This window comes from Talpa europaea (assembly GCF_964194135.1).
Source record: "Talpa europaea genome assembly, chromosome: 3".
Classification (NCBI taxonomy): domain Eukaryota; kingdom Metazoa; phylum Chordata; class Mammalia; order Eulipotyphla; family Talpidae; genus Talpa; species Talpa europaea.
Genome location: NC_140069.1, coordinates 34113432 through 34133763, shown reverse-complemented (window position 1 = coordinate 34133763; position 20332 = coordinate 34113432). Strand labels below are relative to the sequence as shown.

General features: G+C 38.2%; 1 protein-coding gene across 1 annotated transcript in view; it reads right to left on the bottom strand.

The window, feature by feature from the left end:
- The window catches only part of RUNX1T1 (RUNX1 partner transcriptional co-repressor 1), a gene marked incomplete at both ends in the record, with an annotated part of 127742 nt that overhangs the window by 17430 nt on the left and 89980 nt on the right, over nt 1-20332 (bottom strand). The window contains 4 exon segments of the mRNA XM_084229465.1: nt 4661-4862; nt 5387-5472; nt 9669-9919; nt 19765-19946. Coding sequence (XP_084085591.1) covers nt 4661-4862; nt 5387-5472; nt 9669-9919; nt 19765-19946 — 721 coding nt within the window.

Sequence of the window (20332 nt, the reverse complement as noted above, 5' to 3'; positions counted from 1 at the left end):
CTACCTAAAAATTACTATTTAAAAACACTTTCTGAAAGGAAAAACACCCAAGAACCTATATAATTTCATAATTCATAATTCTTGAGAGCCAAGCAAAAACACTAGATTCATGTACCACTATTTTTAAAAGTTCCTTTTGAGATTGCATGTTAGAAATAATAACAATAATAGTTACTATTTCGGGCACATCTACTATGTGTCAGGCACTGTTCCATATGCTTTATACCTATTAATTTATTTAGCACAGAAACACCTAGCAAATATTATTACCATGCCATTTACAGATGAGGAAACTGAGACACACAGGATTACTTGCCAAAGCTTTATGAAACTAGTAAGGAAAGAAACCACAAATTCAAATCCAGCCTGCTCAGAACCTGTACTTTCAACGCTTCATGCTAAATTTCCTGAGGATTTCTACATTGATGAGAACTGCTACAATTCAGTCACAAGGCAATCATAAAACTTACCTGTCGGAACTACTGGGGGTGAGGAGAGATTATTAATCCAACAATTTTTGAAACCTTTTATGAACAATCAATTTGATTTTTGAAACAAACATAAAACCTCATCTGACATGTCTCTTTTTGGCAGGAACTAATCCTTTACCAAAACATACATGAAGGTAATTTCTAGATTTCTTAACGCTTTATCATGATATTCTAACACAGAAAAGGAAAACAGGAAAATGTATTCATATTTCAGAGTTTCATGCCTCAGTTTCTGACATTAGTCTTAGATCCAGCATATTTTCTTTAGCTCTCTCACAAATACAAGCTGCACTGTAGAAAGATTCTAGACCTATCCATGGTAATAAAAAGATAGTATTGCAACTTAAGAGAGTGATATGAATAGTACAGCAAGAGAAAAAGACAAGATGACAAAAGGAAAAGAGTAAGAGGACCCAGATAAATACTTAGAACGTAAAGCTAACCAGCAACTACCTATCTACAAGTGATTCTACTTCAGTGTTGGAATCACTCAATTCTGATGACATAAGTTGTTCTTCAGTGAAGTATACCATGATCCAAAATTTATATATGTATAGAAAAAGCCATACTTTGAAAACAGAGTTGCTTAAAAAGTTAGCTTAACAAAAAATGTGAGCTGAGTATTTGGCATTTTCCCTGGAAAGCAGATGAGTAATAATGAAAATCTATTATTTTAAGAAAAAAACTATTATTTTGAAAAGTCCTTCAAGATATCAACTCCTAATGTTATAAATCAATGTTACCTTAAAAAAAAATCAATAAAAGATAAAATGTACATCTAAAAGTATGTGTGGGAGAGGGCGGAGCTCAGGGATAGAGCATTTGAATGAAGACATCAGACTTTTTTTTTTCACTTAAAGGATGGAAATAATATTATGGGCTCATTTTTATGTACTCATTTTTTGTACTCATTTTAAAAACTGTTTGAGAGGCTATTCAATACAGAGTATTTAATAGCTGGGGAAAGCTCCAAAATTCAATTAGTAACAGATTAATCACCTTATCTTACTAATCCCACAAAAGTGAGTTAATACTATGGGCATATTTCAAAAGTGAGATTGGGATTGAATTTAACAGAATAACACATCAGTCATGGAAGTTACATTCTCTTCTGTGCAAGTACAATTTAAAAATGCTAAGAATGTGTATAAGGCCAATATGTCCAGTGTTTCCAAGCTAAAGATGTAAGCAGGACAATATTTTAAGTTAAATAAAGCTTCTATAATACTACTCCAAAGGTCACATTTGAGACCCAACAGGAGCTTAGGAACTGAGAGGATCAAGCTGGAAGAAATACATATAACATAGTGGTGTGGAAATCTGTATACATAGATACACAGAAAAATACAGAGTGCAATCTCAACACACACAGGCCCACACTATACACTTTCCAAAGAGACTAAATAGATTTACCAGCCCCAAATCTCCAATTCCACACACAACAATCCATTCATTTCCAAAACCCAGGGAGAGAACACTGTAGAAAGCATTAATGTAAATGGCTGTGGCTCATGATTACAAACTACCTGTTCTCTTACAGCTGCAGTCCAGCCCCACAAAACTCAAGGCTTCAAGAATCCAGCTAAAGACAAACAGTAAAATAGCTGCTGATGCTAGAACTTGCATATTGTGTGGCTCTTGACCGGTTCCCCCTTGAGTTGTGGTTAGTTCTTAATAGGCACTGTAACAGTTCAGTGTCTCTGGCTGATTTAACAAGCTAAATGAAGAAACGCTGGTAGCCTTTGAGTAATATAATGCACAAAAACTTAAAGACAAATTACCTTCTCATTTTTACCAAAAATTTGAAATCACCAAGCATTATTAACAGTATCATTAATGTCCTCATACCTAAGACTGGGTTTTTAAATGAAGCTGATTCTTTTGAGTACAGAGCAGGGCAACTAAACCTATCTTCCTGGAGAAGAATATAGGTCAGCGTCACCAGAACCCAGATGGCACAGTGGTTAGACACAGAGAGGTCCTATGACCTGTGTTAAAAATAACTCCCCTAGGTATGGAGTCCTATCAATTTATGACATTTTCCTTTTAAAATGGACAGCAAGTAATACTAATTCTGTCTGTCCAGAGGACTGAATTCATGTGACCATCATCACCACACTACAGGGGTCTCCTTGCCTATTTCCTCAACTAGATCAAAAGTTCCTGAGGGGAAAGAACAAAGAAACTGTTTTCCCTTGTTACAGTGTCTAACAGCACATAGTAAGCACTCATTAAACAGTATTGACTTGTACTTGAACAGGTATTAACCTGTTCAATAGAATTGTCTGAACTGTGTATTTTTTCAAAAAGATTTATTTATTTATTTATACAAGCACTGGGTACAGTCAGAAGCGCGGGAGGGTGAGAGAATTCACCAGAGCCAGAGAAGGGAACAGAACAGGCAGACTGAAGAAATACACTGCTGAGGGGAGCAGTGGGTGCAGCAGGAGAGGTCTGTCACGCCAAGTGGGACCCTCGCCCGGCAGCTGGGGATCAAACCGGCGCTACAGAGGCTGCGAACAGCTTCACAGTGCAGCGCTCAACCACTGCGCCACCACGGGAGGCCCTAAACTATATATTTTTATACCCAAAGTTTGACTTAAATAAAGCTGTCAATTTTTGCCTACAGTGGATGGATGGTTACAAATATCTCTTTCTTTTTCCCAAACAGTTCTGACATCAATAACCAAGTTTTAATCACGATAAGGAAATTTAAAAAAAAACAAAACAAGTTGTTTATTCTACTCTGCTATAAATAGGTCCATTTGGACTAATGTTGGTATAAATTAAATATAAACCGATTTTCATTGTTAGCCTTAATATAATGTGACAAATACACTTTTTGCTTTAAAATATGCTTTAAAATTATGCGTGTGAGGAAAATTAAGTGTCTTGGAATCTTCCTTCACTCAATACTTATTATAGTTACAGGCAGTCAGCATTTAGGGATAGGCAGGAATTGACAAATCTAACAGCAAAGAAAACTTTATTGGCTAGGAACAATTTTGATTAAAAAGAAAAAAGATAATACAATCAATAGCCATAATATACTCTCAAGTTTTTAATTTCTGACAATCAGCCATGGATATTTAGTTTTGTTTTACAGCACAGACTATACCTCCATCTAAGTAAGCTTAACTGGTGTGAGCTAAACACTTATGAAAACAGGATGAGATAACAGGGATCAAAACAAATCCATAGCTACTAAGTTTACTCAGATGGAATCTACTTGCAAATATCAGCAAAATAGTAGATACCCTATTCTTCCTTTAGGAAAAAGTTTTCAGACAACACAAAAATTCTTACCCCTCTAAGATTTCTTTCCATATATTGGGGATTATATTCTATTAAAACTCCAGCCATTTCCAAATACCAACACTAAATATAAATGTGGCTAACTATTAGCACCCAATTGCTAAAACACAACTATATTAACAGCCCCATAGATTAAGCAATGTAAGTTCAGGTTTCAGGCCAAAGCATAAGAAAAGAAAAACATCTTTATCACTATTTTCAAGTGGCAGTGGGTAAACTATTTAGCCTTTAGGTTTCTCCTCCTGGAGGGATTTGGAGGTAAAATGTTTTAATAATAGCGGTTGAACGCTGGGCTGCGAGGCTGCCCTCAGCCTCTGCAGCGCCAGTTAGTTCCCTGGCTGCAGGCAAGGGTCCCACCAAAAAAAAAAAAAAAAAAAGTAACACACAGCTATAAAACTGTCATAGAGGTCGTGTCTTGCTTAACAATCACACAACACACACCCCTGTGTGCAGTGCTCTCCGCCCCTGGTGAGTGGCAGCATAAAAGTTCCGAGAGAGGCTGCCAGAAATACAGATACCCCAGGCCCTGCCCTCAGATTTTTTTTTTTTGGGCAAATTAAAGGCAGGGTCCAAAGAAGTATATAGTAGGGAAAAATACACACTTTGGTGATGCATCTGAAATTCAGCTTTGAAGGTTTTCCAGGAGCTTAAACAATAAACTGAAAAAGGAGTTCAAGTTTTATGATCACCTATGTTTCAACCGATCACAAAGCCTTTCTGAAGATGATAAATCAAGAGTTTACTTTTCTGAAACTCCCTGCACATCTTGTTTTTGAAAAGACAGCTGAAAATAAAATCAGTGTTAATAACAGAAAAAAATAACTGTTCAATATGCCCATTTGAAGAAAAGGTACCTAATGCAACTGGGTCTGGGTTGACAGGACTCTGCTGCCTGGAGTGGCTGCTGCTACCGCTGCCGCCCTTTTTTAAGTCCTCGGCATCGCTGTACCGCCGTATCCAGTAATTCAATTCCTCTCGGTCCGCTTCCTGACATCGCCTTAGGACAGTGAGAGATCGCCTTGTTTTTTCTACCATGTCCATTATGCAGTTTAACAGCTAGGTGAGAAACAGAGGAGGAGGAAGGAAGAACATGTCAATCGCCACAACTTAAAGACTTTGGTGGACACTGAAATTATCCTAGGACAATGAAGGAGGGTATTTCATTCCTGGAGATTTCAGTCTATTGGAAGATTAGATTTGAAATTGAGATCCAATAGATGAGTATACCCAATGGAATGAAAACAAAGTGGAAGGTGCAGACATGGGTCAGCTTAAGACCCACAGCCAGGAAAAGCATCTTCCAAATACTAATTCCATCGCTGTAAATCCAAAATGAGCATTTTGCAACAAAATAGCAGCCCATTGATCTGGCTTTCAGGACTCTTTTTCCATGACCTAAACATTTCTTGTATTTACATGGCTTAGATAACAATGTAGAAAACAAACTGTGTATTCTACTTCAAACATTTTCCTCATTTTTCCCCTCAAGAATAGGAGGAAACAAGTATCACCACATTTTTATGTTATCACAAAATCTTTCTCCAGCTCTTTTCAAAACACTTTGAACCTAAATGTCTTACATGGTCAAGATGTTTCCATTCCTCTGCCCATTCTCTGTCTGTTAGTCTGTGATCAATCATCTCTTCTTGACGTGTGCCATGCAACCCTATAAACGTAAAGAACAAGTCTCAAATCACCCTAAAGCATCCAGTACACAATCCCTCTGCACACAGGCACTTAGTAAAGATGAAGTAGACAAACTAAACACTGTGAAAATACATTCAACTTTGAATGGAGACATGAGTCATACTCAGATTCAGAGTTACCTAATGGGCTGCTCACAGAATAACAATGTTAGAACTAGAAGGAATTTTTGAGGTTATCTGGTTACAACTTTCCTTTTACACAGTGAGGAAACAGGGAGTCAAGTGACACCATCCTCAGAGATAGTTATACATATAATGTTCCAAAGTGAACAAATAAATATATCCAAGCTCTTTAATAAATATAAGAAACCACAAGGAGACATTAGGTGGTTTCAAAGTGTGGCTTTCCTGCATTAAAAATAAAGACAACACAAACTGTTTTACATGAGCAGGGATATGTTTTTCTAATAAAACAAGCATGCAGTTTTCCACATTTCAGCATCGTATAAATGAACACAATCTTATCACACACATATATCCATTATTAAATTAGATCATGGAGAGGACTTGGAGAGCATAAAAGGTACATACACTGATTCAAATTTACCAAAAAATATAGACTGGGCATCATCTATGAAAAAAAAAAAAAATCCACTATCCCAGATCTAATTTGGGACAAACATATAAATTCATGCCTTGAAACTCAAAATCCCAGTTTGGAGTGCTTAACTTATGTATTAACGTTCTTTCATATCACAGCTGAAATACCACCATGAAACAGTGGTACATGCTCACCAAGCTTACCAATGAACATCAATTAAAAGTGCATCCAATGGGAAATAATCAAAATGGGGAATGTGCCTCAATGAGAGGACAGGGCGGGAAGCTCTGAACAGAGATAGCCAGAGATTAGTCGCTCCTCTTACAAATCTATTATGAATGAAATGTCTTCTGTTCTATTGTAAAGGAACACATTGCGCTATGACACTATTTTCCATTTTAAATGATTAAACTATTCTTTTTGGGTTGCCAATTCTCATTGTTACTCTACATAGAAAAAAGTCTGGCATGGTTTGGGCTTCTGAGTAGATACTCATGCTCCTACTCTGAGGGTATTATGCAAGAGTTAATTGATGATAAGCATTAAGGGGCACTGAGTTCCACTTTCTGTACCGTCTGAGTGATTAGAAAACCTTTTTAGTTCATTTGCAGAAATAAGCATGAGTCACATGACTCTTTTCAGCCAACCCAGAAATGAGATTTAGCTTATAACTGATGGACGTGAATACAATTTATGACAGCTTTTTCTTAGATTAAGTAAAAAGCTAAATATAAAACATCTGCATCCTTCCTGTCCAATTAGAACATATTCTAAGGTAACATTTTAAAAGTTAACATTGTCAATGCCACCTATTGGTAACAAAGTAAAATTGCAAATGTTTTAATAATTTGCATACTAGAAAAGACACTGGGGAAAAGTCATATTTAGTTATTGCTGCTTGTTGTGACTATTTCAAATTGAAATGTTTGCAAATATGTAATTTTTGTTGACTTATTTGTTGCCTGTGTTTTAGGGGAAAAGCTCTACCATTTCAGTGAGTCATCACAGAAAATAACCAGAGTAATGAAGATAAAAATGTGGCAATGACTTTCATGATGGAGGTATTTTGCTATTTGCCTTTAGGGACAAAGAATGAACCCCAGAGGTCTCGAAGATTTCAAAAATTCAGCAGATTAACTCTATAATGTTTCAAGCTTTGATACCTGGAATAACATTAATTAGCAACAGGATGCCTGTGGCTAGTGGTATTCCAGAACCTACAGAACAGTGCTAAGCTTTGCCTCATTTAAAAAAAGTACATTAGAAACATTTTGAGCCCAACTTCTTGGTGAAAAAGAAAAGTAGGACATTTGCTGCTTTTTAACTCTGGAGGTTGTTAGGTATAAACAAATCTTTAAAAAGAAAAAAAAAACCCACACTCAATTTTTTTACATTTATTAATTCTCTACTTTATACACTTAAGCATTCATAACCACACAATTTTTTATTTATAGTCATTAGACCAGAGGGATGCACTAGGGGGAAAAGAGCTCATAATTATTAAAGCACATTTTCATTTGTGGGAGATTTGACACTAATGTTGAGTCTTAAACTGGTTGCTAAATAGGCAAAAACTCTTAGTTTACTTATAAACTAATGCTGCTTGTAAAGTTATTTTATTAAAGGATTCTAGTAAGTATATGTCTCTACATCTAATAAGCATTGATAAATCATACCAGACTCAGTATACCTTTATGACAACTTTTATATTCTCAAATGGCAGCCTGATGCAACAGCACAATTTGTTACTCACACATCAAGACTTGATTTTACATTAACACACACTAAACCCTGCCAGACTTTAGGGATGGTTAAGTAGTGGTACATATTTATAGAGATTAGCACTATTAGTTTTATAAGCTAGTATAATTAAAAGGTAAGGAACATGGTCTGAAAAGAAATCACATAAAACCAGTAGGTACAGTTATAATTCATAAAGGGATATTATACATTACTAGATGAAAATATAATCATTGTAAATAAGTGTAGTTACTTCCTTGCTGTTTACTTTTAGTGTGGTATGGATTAATGGAACTAATAATTCACAAAATAGCATTTACTGCCTAAGACAATGGCCATTTCCTAACACCTACACAAAAAAGTACCTTGAATTGATCTTACAATGATCTGGTACTCCACTTGTATCTGAAAATAAACAATCATGGTTTGGGGGCACTGAGTCATACATAAGTAAATGGCAAGGATTTTGCTGAGACGGGGGTGTTATTACATATGATTTGGGGGTCAAAATATCAATCCCGACTGAAAAAAACACTTTTGTGAGCTCTTCCGAAATGGGAACTGAGCACACTAGACAGACTGACTATTAAGAAAACACAAATCTATATGGCTAACCATTTGTCCTACACAGTCAACAGATGTAGACATGACTATTGTGAGGAAGCTGACCTACTTTATCATCTCACAGGCAGGGCCTTCATATGCCCCACACCCTCACCCTAAACCACTCTTTCTGGCTTCCAAGCCAGAGGGTGTGGATAAAAGGCAAAAAACAGACTTTATCCGGGTTAAAAATCTAATATATAACTTCTGCTCATCCTGCTATCTCAGCCTGTGGCTAAAAAATAATGCCCCTGCGGTTCAAGCCTCAGACAACTGGTTGCCGCTGTTCTGAGGCCTGCATCCTCCGCTCTGCTTGGGTCTTCCACTTGCACTTCATTATTTATGCTATCCTTTTGCCAAATCCCCCACATCAGGAAAGTGTCAACAACCCACTGCAGGTGAAGGGTGTCACATGGGCTTAGGGGATGGACCATGAGGAGTGGATTTTCTGCTGCTCTCAATTTATAAACAGCTTGACACACCAAAAATTAAGAAATGAAAGGTGCCCCCGGTACAGTGCTCTGATACCACCACCTCAACTGCTGATCTTGTACCAAAACTTACCTTATTCATCATTTTTCTCATTTTTCATGATGGACCTGTCCTGTAGAAGGTACTATCTCCTAAATGCTTCCCTTCTGAATGTTTTATGCGGAAGGAATGGGCACAGACATATTTACCCCAAAGCCATTCCTTCTTTGGCATTGATTTTTGAAGACAACATTGTCAACATTAAATTGAAATACTGGCACTTTCTGGTTTTAAAAAAGTACACAAAAAAGTACCTCAAAGAACATCTGTTGAATTAAGCCACACATATCATGACATATTTTTCAAATACAAACTATCATGGAGGCTGGAAAAATCAAAATGAATTTAGAGACTATCTGAAATAAGACACAGTGAAAGAAAAACAATTAAAAAAAAAAGTATTTGTGGCAGGCAGACTGCACAAGAAATGTCTTGTGCTAAAACAAATTAAACGAAAATTTCACTCTGCATTTGTTAATACCATTCAGGGTTTTATATTAATTTAGAAGTCACCCCCCCCTCCAACCCCCCTCCCCAGAAAAATTTAACCTGGTGTCAAGAATGTAAGGGTCAATCGTTAAATAACATATTAATACTAACCAGGTTTCCTGATAAAGGAGACAATATAAAGAGAATGTTTCCCCATCACTGACTTCAAGCCTCAAGTTCAGCTAAGAAGTAATGATGCGAGGCTTTTAAGCATTCAATCCCACAAGAAGTGAAGAGATCCTTCAGTCTTACCCATAGGTCTGTTTCTGTCCCTGAGGTCCCTGTGGCTGGGGTGTCGATAGGAGTCCCTGTAGTGGTGGGCAATGGCCATATCATCCAAACGGTAATGCTGAGGTGGAGGTGGGGTAGGGTGAGGCAGGCCATTGGGCTGGTAGGATAAGCCGTTATTTGGACTGTACCGCTGGCCTGGGCTAATAGTGCATGGTCGCTTGCTTGGATGTTCTGAGTGCAAAGGCTCTCTGTCAAAGCCATTTTCTTTGGTTCTGGCGGGGGGAAGAAAAAGAGTTTGTTTCATAATGTACTCAGAAACCATGATAGTTCACACACTCACATTTGAACTTGTAACATAAACAGAATATTCCTTTAGTGGCCAGAAACATTCTAAACTCAGCTTCCCAGAAGACCCATGGGAATTCACTGAAACTCATATAAGGCTAAGTGATCGCAAGACTGCACAGAGGAGAAAATGTTTCACTTCTCAAATCAGCAAATCTCTTTTCAGTTGAAGCCATGTAGTTGGGTCACCAATGGAGAAGACCTAATCTCCCTCTGTACATTACCTTCCGTTCAAAACAGAGTACTTAATTTCTAACAAATTACCCTGAGATTGTACTTAGTGAAGGTTCATCAAGGAGGAACAGCATCATTCTCTTGATGAATTCTCAAGGTGTAGCTATTCCATTTACTTGACCTGGCATTTTCCAAGTCAGAGAACACCTGATACTGGAGCCACAGGTGGCTGCAAAAACCAAAATAAAATAAAGTTTAAAATTAAATTCTTTAGTAACAGTAGCCATATTTCAGGTGTTCAACTGCCATATGTGGCTAGTGGCTGAAATCCTGGACAGACATAGAACATTGCCACCATTCTGGAAAGTTCTATTAGAAGTGCTGATCAGGGGACTCCCTGATGGCCTACGGGTTAAGTCTCAGCGCAATCTTTGTTAGAGCCTGAGTTCAATCCCTGGCCAAAGAGCTAACCCACATGGTGCAACAGACATCTCCTGTCTTGCCCACTGCTCCCCTCAGCAGTGTATTTCAATAAATACACCTGTTCTGCTCTCTACTCTGACTCCGGTGAATCCTCTCACCACCTGCACCTCTGGCCTACATCCCAATTCTTCTATGCAAAAATAAATTAAAAAAACAAAAACATCAAATGAAAAAAAAAGTGCTAATCAAACTCAACTAATAAAATAAAGCAATGCAATGTTTGGCTTTACCGTGAGTCCCTGAGATAACTAATCATTCATAATTAGCCAGGGAACAGATGAAGTATCTAGGTGAATGCCCTTGTTTTAAAGTTGAGGAAACAGCATGTCCAGAGAATTTGTGTGACCAGTCTGGGGTCAGTGGATTGTAAGGCAAAAGGAGCACACCCTAATACACAGAACCCTGAACTTGACTTTCAGAAGGAATAGCCTCTAAGATGGAATCACTGCTGCTATTATTATCAAACAGAAGTAGAGCTAAGGACATCATTGCCGCTGAATATCTCTTTTTTAACTCAATATACTCAGTAAGACAGAAACAAAACACATCCAGCTTTGATTGACTAGAATCGCAGATCTCAAACTAATTTTTCACTTACTAGCTAGCTCTTCTCACAGAGCAGTCATCTGTCCCAGACCTAGATTCTTGGGAAATATTCCCCATAAGAATTCAAATAAATCACAGCAGCTGCAGATTTCCACATGTCTTTTTACTTTTAGATTGTAAACAATAACAGAGGCCCTTAAAACAAGTTTCCTCCTTTCCTAACATCTCGGACAGCTTTTGTCTGATAATATGGAGGAAACTATCTGGAAATTGAGAACAGAGATCATCAGGGACAACAGGAACCACCCTTTACCTCCCTTTAGGGAGGAGCCCAGTGACAAAGCATACACACCAGATTAAGAAGGATAAATAGAGGGCCTCCCTGGGGGCACAAGAGATTAAGATGCAACAGGTTAAGACACAATCTATGCAGCTATCTGCAGCCACTGTAGCAGGAGTTCAATCCCCAGCCAGGGAGTTACCCACATGGTGCAGCAGACCTCTCCTGACTTGCTGCTGCTCCCCTCAACAGTGTATTTCACTCAATCTGCCTGCTCTCCACTCTGTCTCTGGTGAATCCTCTCAACCGCCTCCTCCCACCTTTGGCCTGTACCCGAGTTCTTGTATGTATAAATAAATATTTTAAAAAAAAAAAAAAAAAAAGGATAATAGAGACAGAAGGTATGAGACACAAAGAACCAGGGAGAACTCTGCAGAATTTAATGTGAAATAAATACACTCTCACTAAATGCCTAAGATGTGTACTTCTGACCAATGTGGGAATGACAGCAGAGCCTGGGCCCAGCATAGATGGTGACCAGAAGTCCCAATACTCCTCCCTCCCATCAAAGTAGGCCTGCTTTAAAACATACTGACTCCATAAATATTGATCATTGGGATCAGACTAAAATGTTCAATATAACTCAGACATTACCTAAATGCCTTGCTTTAAAATAATTGTTAAAGTGAAAGGAAACATTCTAGATATTGATTTATCTTCTAAGAGTATATCTATGTAATTCTAACCTGTATCTTCAGAGCCTACACATTTCTGAAAAATAGACTTCAACATTCAATGCCAATTACCAATATAAATCAATTGGAAAATACCGAGACTATTAGTAGCTATGAACATAATGCTAACACAGCACCTACCTTACCAGCAGTATGGTGTAGTGGAAAGAGCACTGGACTGGGAATCAAGAGACCTGAGATCTAGTCCTGGCTCTTCCATGACTAGCTGTGTGACCTTGGGCAAGCCACTTAACCTCTCTGGACCTCAGTTTGCTCATCTGTAAAATGAAAGGGTTGGACTAGATCAGTGGTTTTCAAACTGTGCCACCTGAGGGATTTTGCAAGCAATGAAGAACTTTTCCCCCAAACAATCAAGATTTAAAGGGCCAGAGGAACCCACTTATTATTATCTATTGTACAAATTGGGGTTCCGCCTAAGGTTCATTTTAAAGGAAGAAATCTGCTGCTAAAATCAAGTTTGAAAACCACTGGACTAGATGATTTCTGAGGTCCCTTCTAGTTTGAAAACTCTGCAATTCAATTATTCTATATTTACAGCTAAATGCCATGGTTACGCAGATCAAAACGCACGAGGCTGATGGGCCTCTAGCCAAAGTATGTCTAAGTCAACCACTTTAGCCAAAAGAGAATTTCTGTTCCTTGCTTTGAACAATTTTTTATAGCTTTTTAAAAAAAAAAAAATAGAAAGGAGCCTATAAAGTATCTGATAGCACCCCCTGTTGCATTTCTGAATATCAAAACATCTTTGACTCAGGTCAAACCACCGCAAACTTACTGGTTTTGTCTCTGCTTTAATGAAAAGGACAACACACACCATTGTAAGTTCTTGTAATTTGCAGGGGTTGGATATGTGATTTATCTTCACCCTCACATCAGGATTCTGATCAGTGCTAACACTTCAACGATTCATGATGGGAAAAAATTGTTTTGTTCCTTTTGCCCCTGAAACAAGGACAATAAAGACCTAGGTGCTACATCCATTCTAACATTTCAGTCAGGACCCTGCTGTCCTATCCTGGGTCTCATAACTACTGAAACAATAAAGCTCATTACCTCACAGAGGTGGTTGCATTTTAACAGCAAAGCATTTAAACATTCACAGCCCACAGAAATAAAGCTATGAAAGGTCTCCCCCGTGCTTCCTTGAATCACTCATGTCTATTTATAAGGCCAAACCTATTCAAAGGAGGTATGTCCAGAAAGGTAACAAAAACAACTTAATTGCTCTTGGTCTGTCTCCAACTTAGAAATACCTACAACTATCTACACCTCATTTGTCTGGGCAAATTCCAAATCTGCAGGTTTATCTGTTGCCCTTTCAGGAGGCAAAACTAACAAATGTTTTTCATTGTCCCATACCAGCATGCTCTAAAAATAACTCAAATTCTAGTGAAAAGTCCATCACATCCCATTGATTTCTGTAAGATATTTCTGTTTTGTCTTTTTAAGTCAACCTAAGAACATTGTATCTCCCTTCCAGGAGAAATTTTCCTTCATTGTTTAGACCCTAATCACTTCTCTCAGGGTCTGACGGTTTTAAGAATAGAGGACCATTCAGGACTCAGCTGTGTAACCTTGAGACTAACATTCTGGCTTCATTTTCCTGCCCCATAAAATAGGACTAACGGGAAACAATACATGTAAAATGTATTCTTTTTAACTTCAAAAATCTTAGAGACAACCTAATTTTTTATTTTACCCCACTTCTGGTAGTTTTTTCCCCAATTCCTCAATAACAGAGGCTGTAAACTGAGTGAGAAGAAAACCCTTTGGGGGGGAAAAAAAAAAAAACTTTATATAAAACATTTTAAAAGTCATGCTCTCTAGTACGTATGACAAACCCTTTATTTATACATTCAAGGAAACAGAAGAATAAAACAATACAAAGTCAAGACAAATAGAATAGGTTCCTACATGACAGAAATAGGTAGATTTTTTTTTAGATTAAAATGTTTTTTTTAGATTAAAATGTTTAGGTGGGGGGAAATCACTATAAAGATTGTTCTGGGGGGGGCAAACTAGTTACAGCATAATAAATATTAAATGGCCACAAATTCTTTAAAATTGTAATCATAGTCCGGCTACAAATAAATTACATACCTTACATGCTCACTTCTTCAAGTTTCTGCAGGTATTTCAAACAGACCTCATCTTTCTCTGGAACTTCCTGTACCATGAATTATGCCAGCCACCTTCTACCCAGTCACCCTACTAGAAATCTCAAAGTTACATTACAACTTTATTCTCCAAGCCAGGTTCTGCTGCTGGTCTCTCTGCCCATCCCAGGGAACCCTATGTCTTGAGCCAACCATACCACTGTCTACCCTGCCATTGTCTTAGCAAGAGAGGATGTTAAAATGCCAGCAGAACTAACCATTTTTTTTTTTTAAGTTTTTACCTGTACGTTTTTGGAAATCTACATCTAATCTCAGGAGGCAATAGATCTATTAAAGAAAATCTCAAAACCATTAATGACTTAACATTAAATGCATCTCCCTTCCTTTCCTAACACACAACATTTCTTAAGGTACCAAAGAACGATTAGACATTGGACCAAAGGCAGGTGGAATCATATTGTCAAATTTTCAAAGCATAATACAGTAAAAGGTCTCATTGGGAACTACTAAGAACAATTTAGACTTAGACTAAGAACAAGTTTAACATAACATCTTTCTATTAGTGTTGAATGATATATTTGAAACAAAATATAGTACAAATTCCCTTGCCTCCTTAAAGAGAAATCAAACCTAATTCTTCACAACAACCCAAGGTAGTTTGTGAGTTTTACAATCACCCTGGAGGAAGTATGATTTTTAGGTGGGTAAGAACAGAAAGATGAGAGAGAGGCAGAACCATCATGGTGGACCATATGGAACGAAGCACTTTCAATCTTTTCATCACTAAACAAGCACCTGGGTGATAAGTTCCTAGCAACATGCTAATACCTTTAGGAGTAAATAAGACTCAGCGGACATTTGCCACTCCAGACATACAGTCAGATACCTGGATCTCCAAGGTTACAACTCGAGGTTCAGAGACACCTGAGCCTCCTGCTCCCTCAAGGAGAAAGGTAAATGCTTCTGTCATGTGCTCTGGGACTAGCCACCTGCACAAGAGTTAGACTCCTATTCTGGATTGTCCCTTTACCTTTCCCAGTTTGTAGTATCTCCTAAAGTATTTAATTTCTACGCTCCTGATGTCTGGAACTGTGCCTATACATTACAGTTGGAGCCCTCTGGTTTCCTGATCAGAGAACCAATCATGGTATCGGTTCTAGGTTATTGGTGGCTATTTTTATTGTTGTGGGTGTTTTCAGAGATGCATCTTTTAAAACAATAGTAACCAAGAAAACCAAAGGTGCATAGGAAAGAGATCATTTGATATATTACTGAAAATGACTATATGATGTTTAACTTTATGGATTTATTTAAGTTCAAGTAGTATTTGGGGGGTTGAGGTTGCAGGGAGTATTTTACTTCGTTTTGTTTTAGATAGTTGGTATGTGTACCGCACTATCCTGAGTTCAGTGGGAATATAAAAATGAGCAAGATGTGATCTCTAAAGCCTTTGATAAGAGCTTCATTTAGCACCGGACTGTACATATGCAGTGAAGGGTATTAATATTTAACATCAATCTTTTGCAAAAGTGGGGCAGAGAAACATAGTAATAACCATACGAAAACAGTGATCATTCAACTTGATTTCTTAAGCAAGCAAGATTCTGAGTGAGAAAATTAGTACAACAGGTGAGAACACTATATTACAGACAAAGTGAAATAAAAAGGCTATGATACTAAAGCTGTGAGAAAAAGAAACCAACAACAATAATTAACAGAAATTTTTTAAACCTGAATAATTTTTATCCATTCTGCAGTTTCAAAGAAATGTAGTGTTGTCTAAATGTAAGCAGTCTAAAAGAAAGCTCTTAACTTCTAGTGTCAACCTTTGTAAGTGTTCGCTTTCATTTAACTGGCTTAAAAAAAGTATTATATTCCTTCAGTTTTTTCCCACCACAAGATGGCAAAATAAAGGCCTACTATATACAACAAATTTATATATTTATGAAGAGTAAAAATCAGAATTTTCAGGCCTCCCCTGGTGACGCAGTGGTTGAGCACTGGGCTGCGAAGCTGCCCGCAGCCTCTGCAGCACTGGTTTGATCCACGGCCTCTAGTGAGGGTCCCACATGGAGCGCAGACCTCTCCTGCCGTGCCCGCTTGCTCCCCTCAGCAGTGTATTCCATCGGTCTGCCTGTTCTGTTCCCCGCTCTGTCTCTGGTGAATTCTCTTACCCTCCCGCGCTTCTGACTGTACCCAGTGCTTGTATAAATAAATAACTTTAAAAAAAAAATTCAGAATTTTCTATTTCCTTTCTCTAATATCTTAGAGGATACAATAGTATGGCTTTTTAAAAAAATAGTGAGATTTTTAAATAAAAATTGTATTTTTCTAATTTGGGTCCTACGATACTCTACTAGACCTACAAATTCAGTAGAGTTATTCAAGGACTCACCTCAGAACTAATTTAAAAGGGAATGAATTTCACTCTTCCCCACAGAGGGGGAAAAAAGATTCCATTGACTTCCCCAGCGTATTCATATCTCTGTAGATAACAATAATTTTTAAAAAGAAAAAAAAAAAAAAAACCAGTGACAATCATAGTTAAGGATAAGAGCTAAGTTAAATTTGCAAAAACCCATCTACGAAAGATGTGACGACTGTTTACTAGATTAAATCAGCAATCGTCACAAAATTTAAGCCCCCAAAGTTGTAAACAAAATATAGAGCGCTCTTTTGTTCGTGACATGTCATGAACAAATTACCAAAATGTGTTTTCTCCTCAGGTGTCAGTTTTTCCCTCTTTTAGTGACTGATGGTTCCCAGTGTTATTACAGAAACAGATTGATCTTTTTAATGAGCCAGTTTAATAGACTCCAAAATCTCACCGTGGCTGCTCATCCGTATCAGACCATATGCACCAACAAAACATTCAGTAAAACAAAAAAAGCTCTGCTGTCAGACAGCTCCATACTCTATAAAATTTCATATAGTAGATCTGGGTATACAGATAAATAATCGGAGAAGAGGAAAATGCATATGCAAACAAGATGCAGAAAATGTATGCAAAAAAATACTGCAGAGGCCCATATTTTCTTGGCTCTGATCAAATTCCCACAAGATACAAGTGTATTTACACAACATATTCTCATTACCCTTCCTCCTAACTCTAAGGAAATCCATTTGCCATCTTTCCATTATAATACACACTTCAGGGTTCCACATGGAAAAGAATGTTCTATCCAAAGAGCAACTGTGTGAATTCTGACTCCAGCAACTGGCTGTGAAGAAACCTAAGGAAGAAGACTAAAGTCTCTTTGAAGAGAGTTTTACCGGGCTGAATGCAAGCATGCAGGTACACACAGCTACTGGGCCATCAAAACAAAAATGCTAAGTATCCATGGAATTTAGAAATTCCCCTATCAATTAGTACATAGCTCAGGGGGCTTACCTCAGCATAGTCCAAGACAAGTTTAAAGGCACAGTTCCTTCAAATATAAAACACTGGGAAAGAATCAGTAGGTAAATGACCAGATGTATCAGAGGTAAGTTTCCATTCTCTTTGAGCAGTTAGGGTTTCTAGAATAGATCGTGTTCAATTTTGCCTAGAAAATTATCTTCACATCTAGTATAGCTATCTGGGCCTTTCACTGTTACCCTCTCCCCACCCACACGAACTTCACTGTTAGCCTCTTCCTCCCCACCTCACTTTATTCCCAATTTTCCATCTAGAGTCTCCCTAATGCTTCTACCACATTATCATAGAAAAATGGAGCGAAAACCTCTCAGCACTTGCACACAGGTGCTTAGAAGCACACAGATGACACATCTCTCCTTCTTCATTTTCCACGTCATACAAATATGCCACTCAGATACCTGAACTAAGAAGTTACCTGTACAAGCTAAATGTTTAAAAATATGACCAAGGGAATATGATTTGCAAAAAAGCCAAAAGTAGAACTGATGGTAGGACATAAATGCAGATGGGTCACAAGTAAACTAATGTTTCGCTTAGGAATTTTAAATACTTATGAGGTTCCATTTCAAAAGAAGAATAATTCCAGAGATTTAAACATAAAAACTGCTTAACAGAGGATTATGTAATAACTGTATGTAAACTGACTAGCTTTTAATAGCATTCTGATTTGCAAAGCAGCTAATACATTTAAGGGTAGCTAAATCTGTCACAGATAGATGTCTCTAAGCAGTTCCAAGATTTGTAAGCTCCCAGGAATCTGAAACATAATTGTGCCACTTAACCTCTCAGAGGCTGTTACACTCATGCCTGATGAAATGTAGAAAGAGAAAATGGATAAGTAGGAAAAGGAAACCAAGCATATGACAAGTAAGTTTTTGAACTTGGTTTCACTTTAAGATTCCCGTATCTTACAAATACTCTGCAAAATGCAAATAGGCCTTTACATTCCTATGTTAGAAAATACATATAAAGATGAGGTATTTGGGGAAACAACTTTAATAAAGTGCATGGGAAGTTTCATGAGTATTCCTTATTCAATAACTATTTTGTAGGGCTTAATGGAGAAGGGACACCAGTTTACATTTCTTAGAATTGTCAGTTAAAAGAGCAAAGTGCCTGACAGAATAAATACTGGCTGATAAATAACATTTTTCAGCAAAAATGCCCTCTATTAGCCCTGTTACTTATCTCTTATCCTTGTTCAGCTAATCTAATATCCCAGAAGCTTTCTCTCTCAGTTTATAGAAAACCCAAATTAAATAGTTACTGCATTGTTTATGGAGTAACACATAAAGGCCAGCTTTTAAAGCCATAATGTTTTGAGGAAACTTGGAACAGCAAATTTCTTAATACTGAAGGGTAAAATATGTGGTAGGGCTGGGTTATATAATAAATAAGACTTTCAGTAGCTCCTGTTTGGTCATCAGGGACACTTGGCAAATTTGAGTATCATTCACCTTCACCTTTCCCTTTAATAATACAAGCAGCGGGCCTCCCTGGTGGCACAAGGGGTTAAGCACCGCACTATGAAGGAATCTGCAGCCTCTGCAGCACGAGTTCGATCCCCGGCCGCCAGAGAGAAACCCACAAGGTGAAGCAGACCTCTCCTGTCTCTCCCGCTGCTCCCCTCAGCAGTGTATTTCAGTCAGTCTGCCTGTTCTATTCCCCACTTTGTCTCTGGTGAATCCTCTCAGAGCCCCCCGCCCTGCCCTGCATCTCTGGTCTGTACCCCAGCTCTTGTATGCATAAATAAATAAATCTTTAAAAAAAAGAAAATACAAGTAGCAAAGACCAACATGCACAAAAGCCTACTGACTGATACAGGCCAGAGACTCACTCAGAAACATCTCAGGCCACGGCAATATTCCCAAGATGGCCACTCTAGCTTCCCGCTACTTTGCAAGAAGTGTAGGTCAGCAATTTGGACAAGAAACGTGTCCTTCACAGCACTGGCATAAGAACAAGTCCATGTTCAGTCCACAGTCCTGCTCCCACTCACCTGTCTGGAGTTCGCCTCTTCCCGTTTTCGTTCACATCGAGAAGCAGCTCTGAGGAGTCAACAGGTGAGGTGGTGCTGGCATCCAGAAGCAGCTGTTCATGCTGGGCGAGGTACTGGGCAGGGTTCTGTTTGGCCAGCCTTGCGCAATGGAGGAGTTCACGCTGCAGCAGGGGCAGGTTGGCCTGCAGGAGGCATGACAGGGAAAAAAAGATGCACCAAAGGCTCCTTCTGACCCCCAGGCCTCCCCTGCTTTTGTAACACGGGTGGGGCATGCAAGACAGCTACCTAAAATGTCACTGAATGCATGCAATAGGTTTGATTCTCCAGCTGGATTCCTAGTCTGGGGTACTGTAGTGGCCGCCCCTCACTCCTGGGCCTGGAGTGACTTGAGCATGAGGTGCTGAGCCTTTCTTTGTTAGTCACCGCACACAATGACACTTATTGATTGTTAAGGTCTCCTCATACTTGAACATGATACAATTATAAACTCTATAGAAGATGCAATTATCCCATTTCCATCCATGAACAATTTCTCTTTATACCAAGGAGGACAGTGTATACAGGAAAT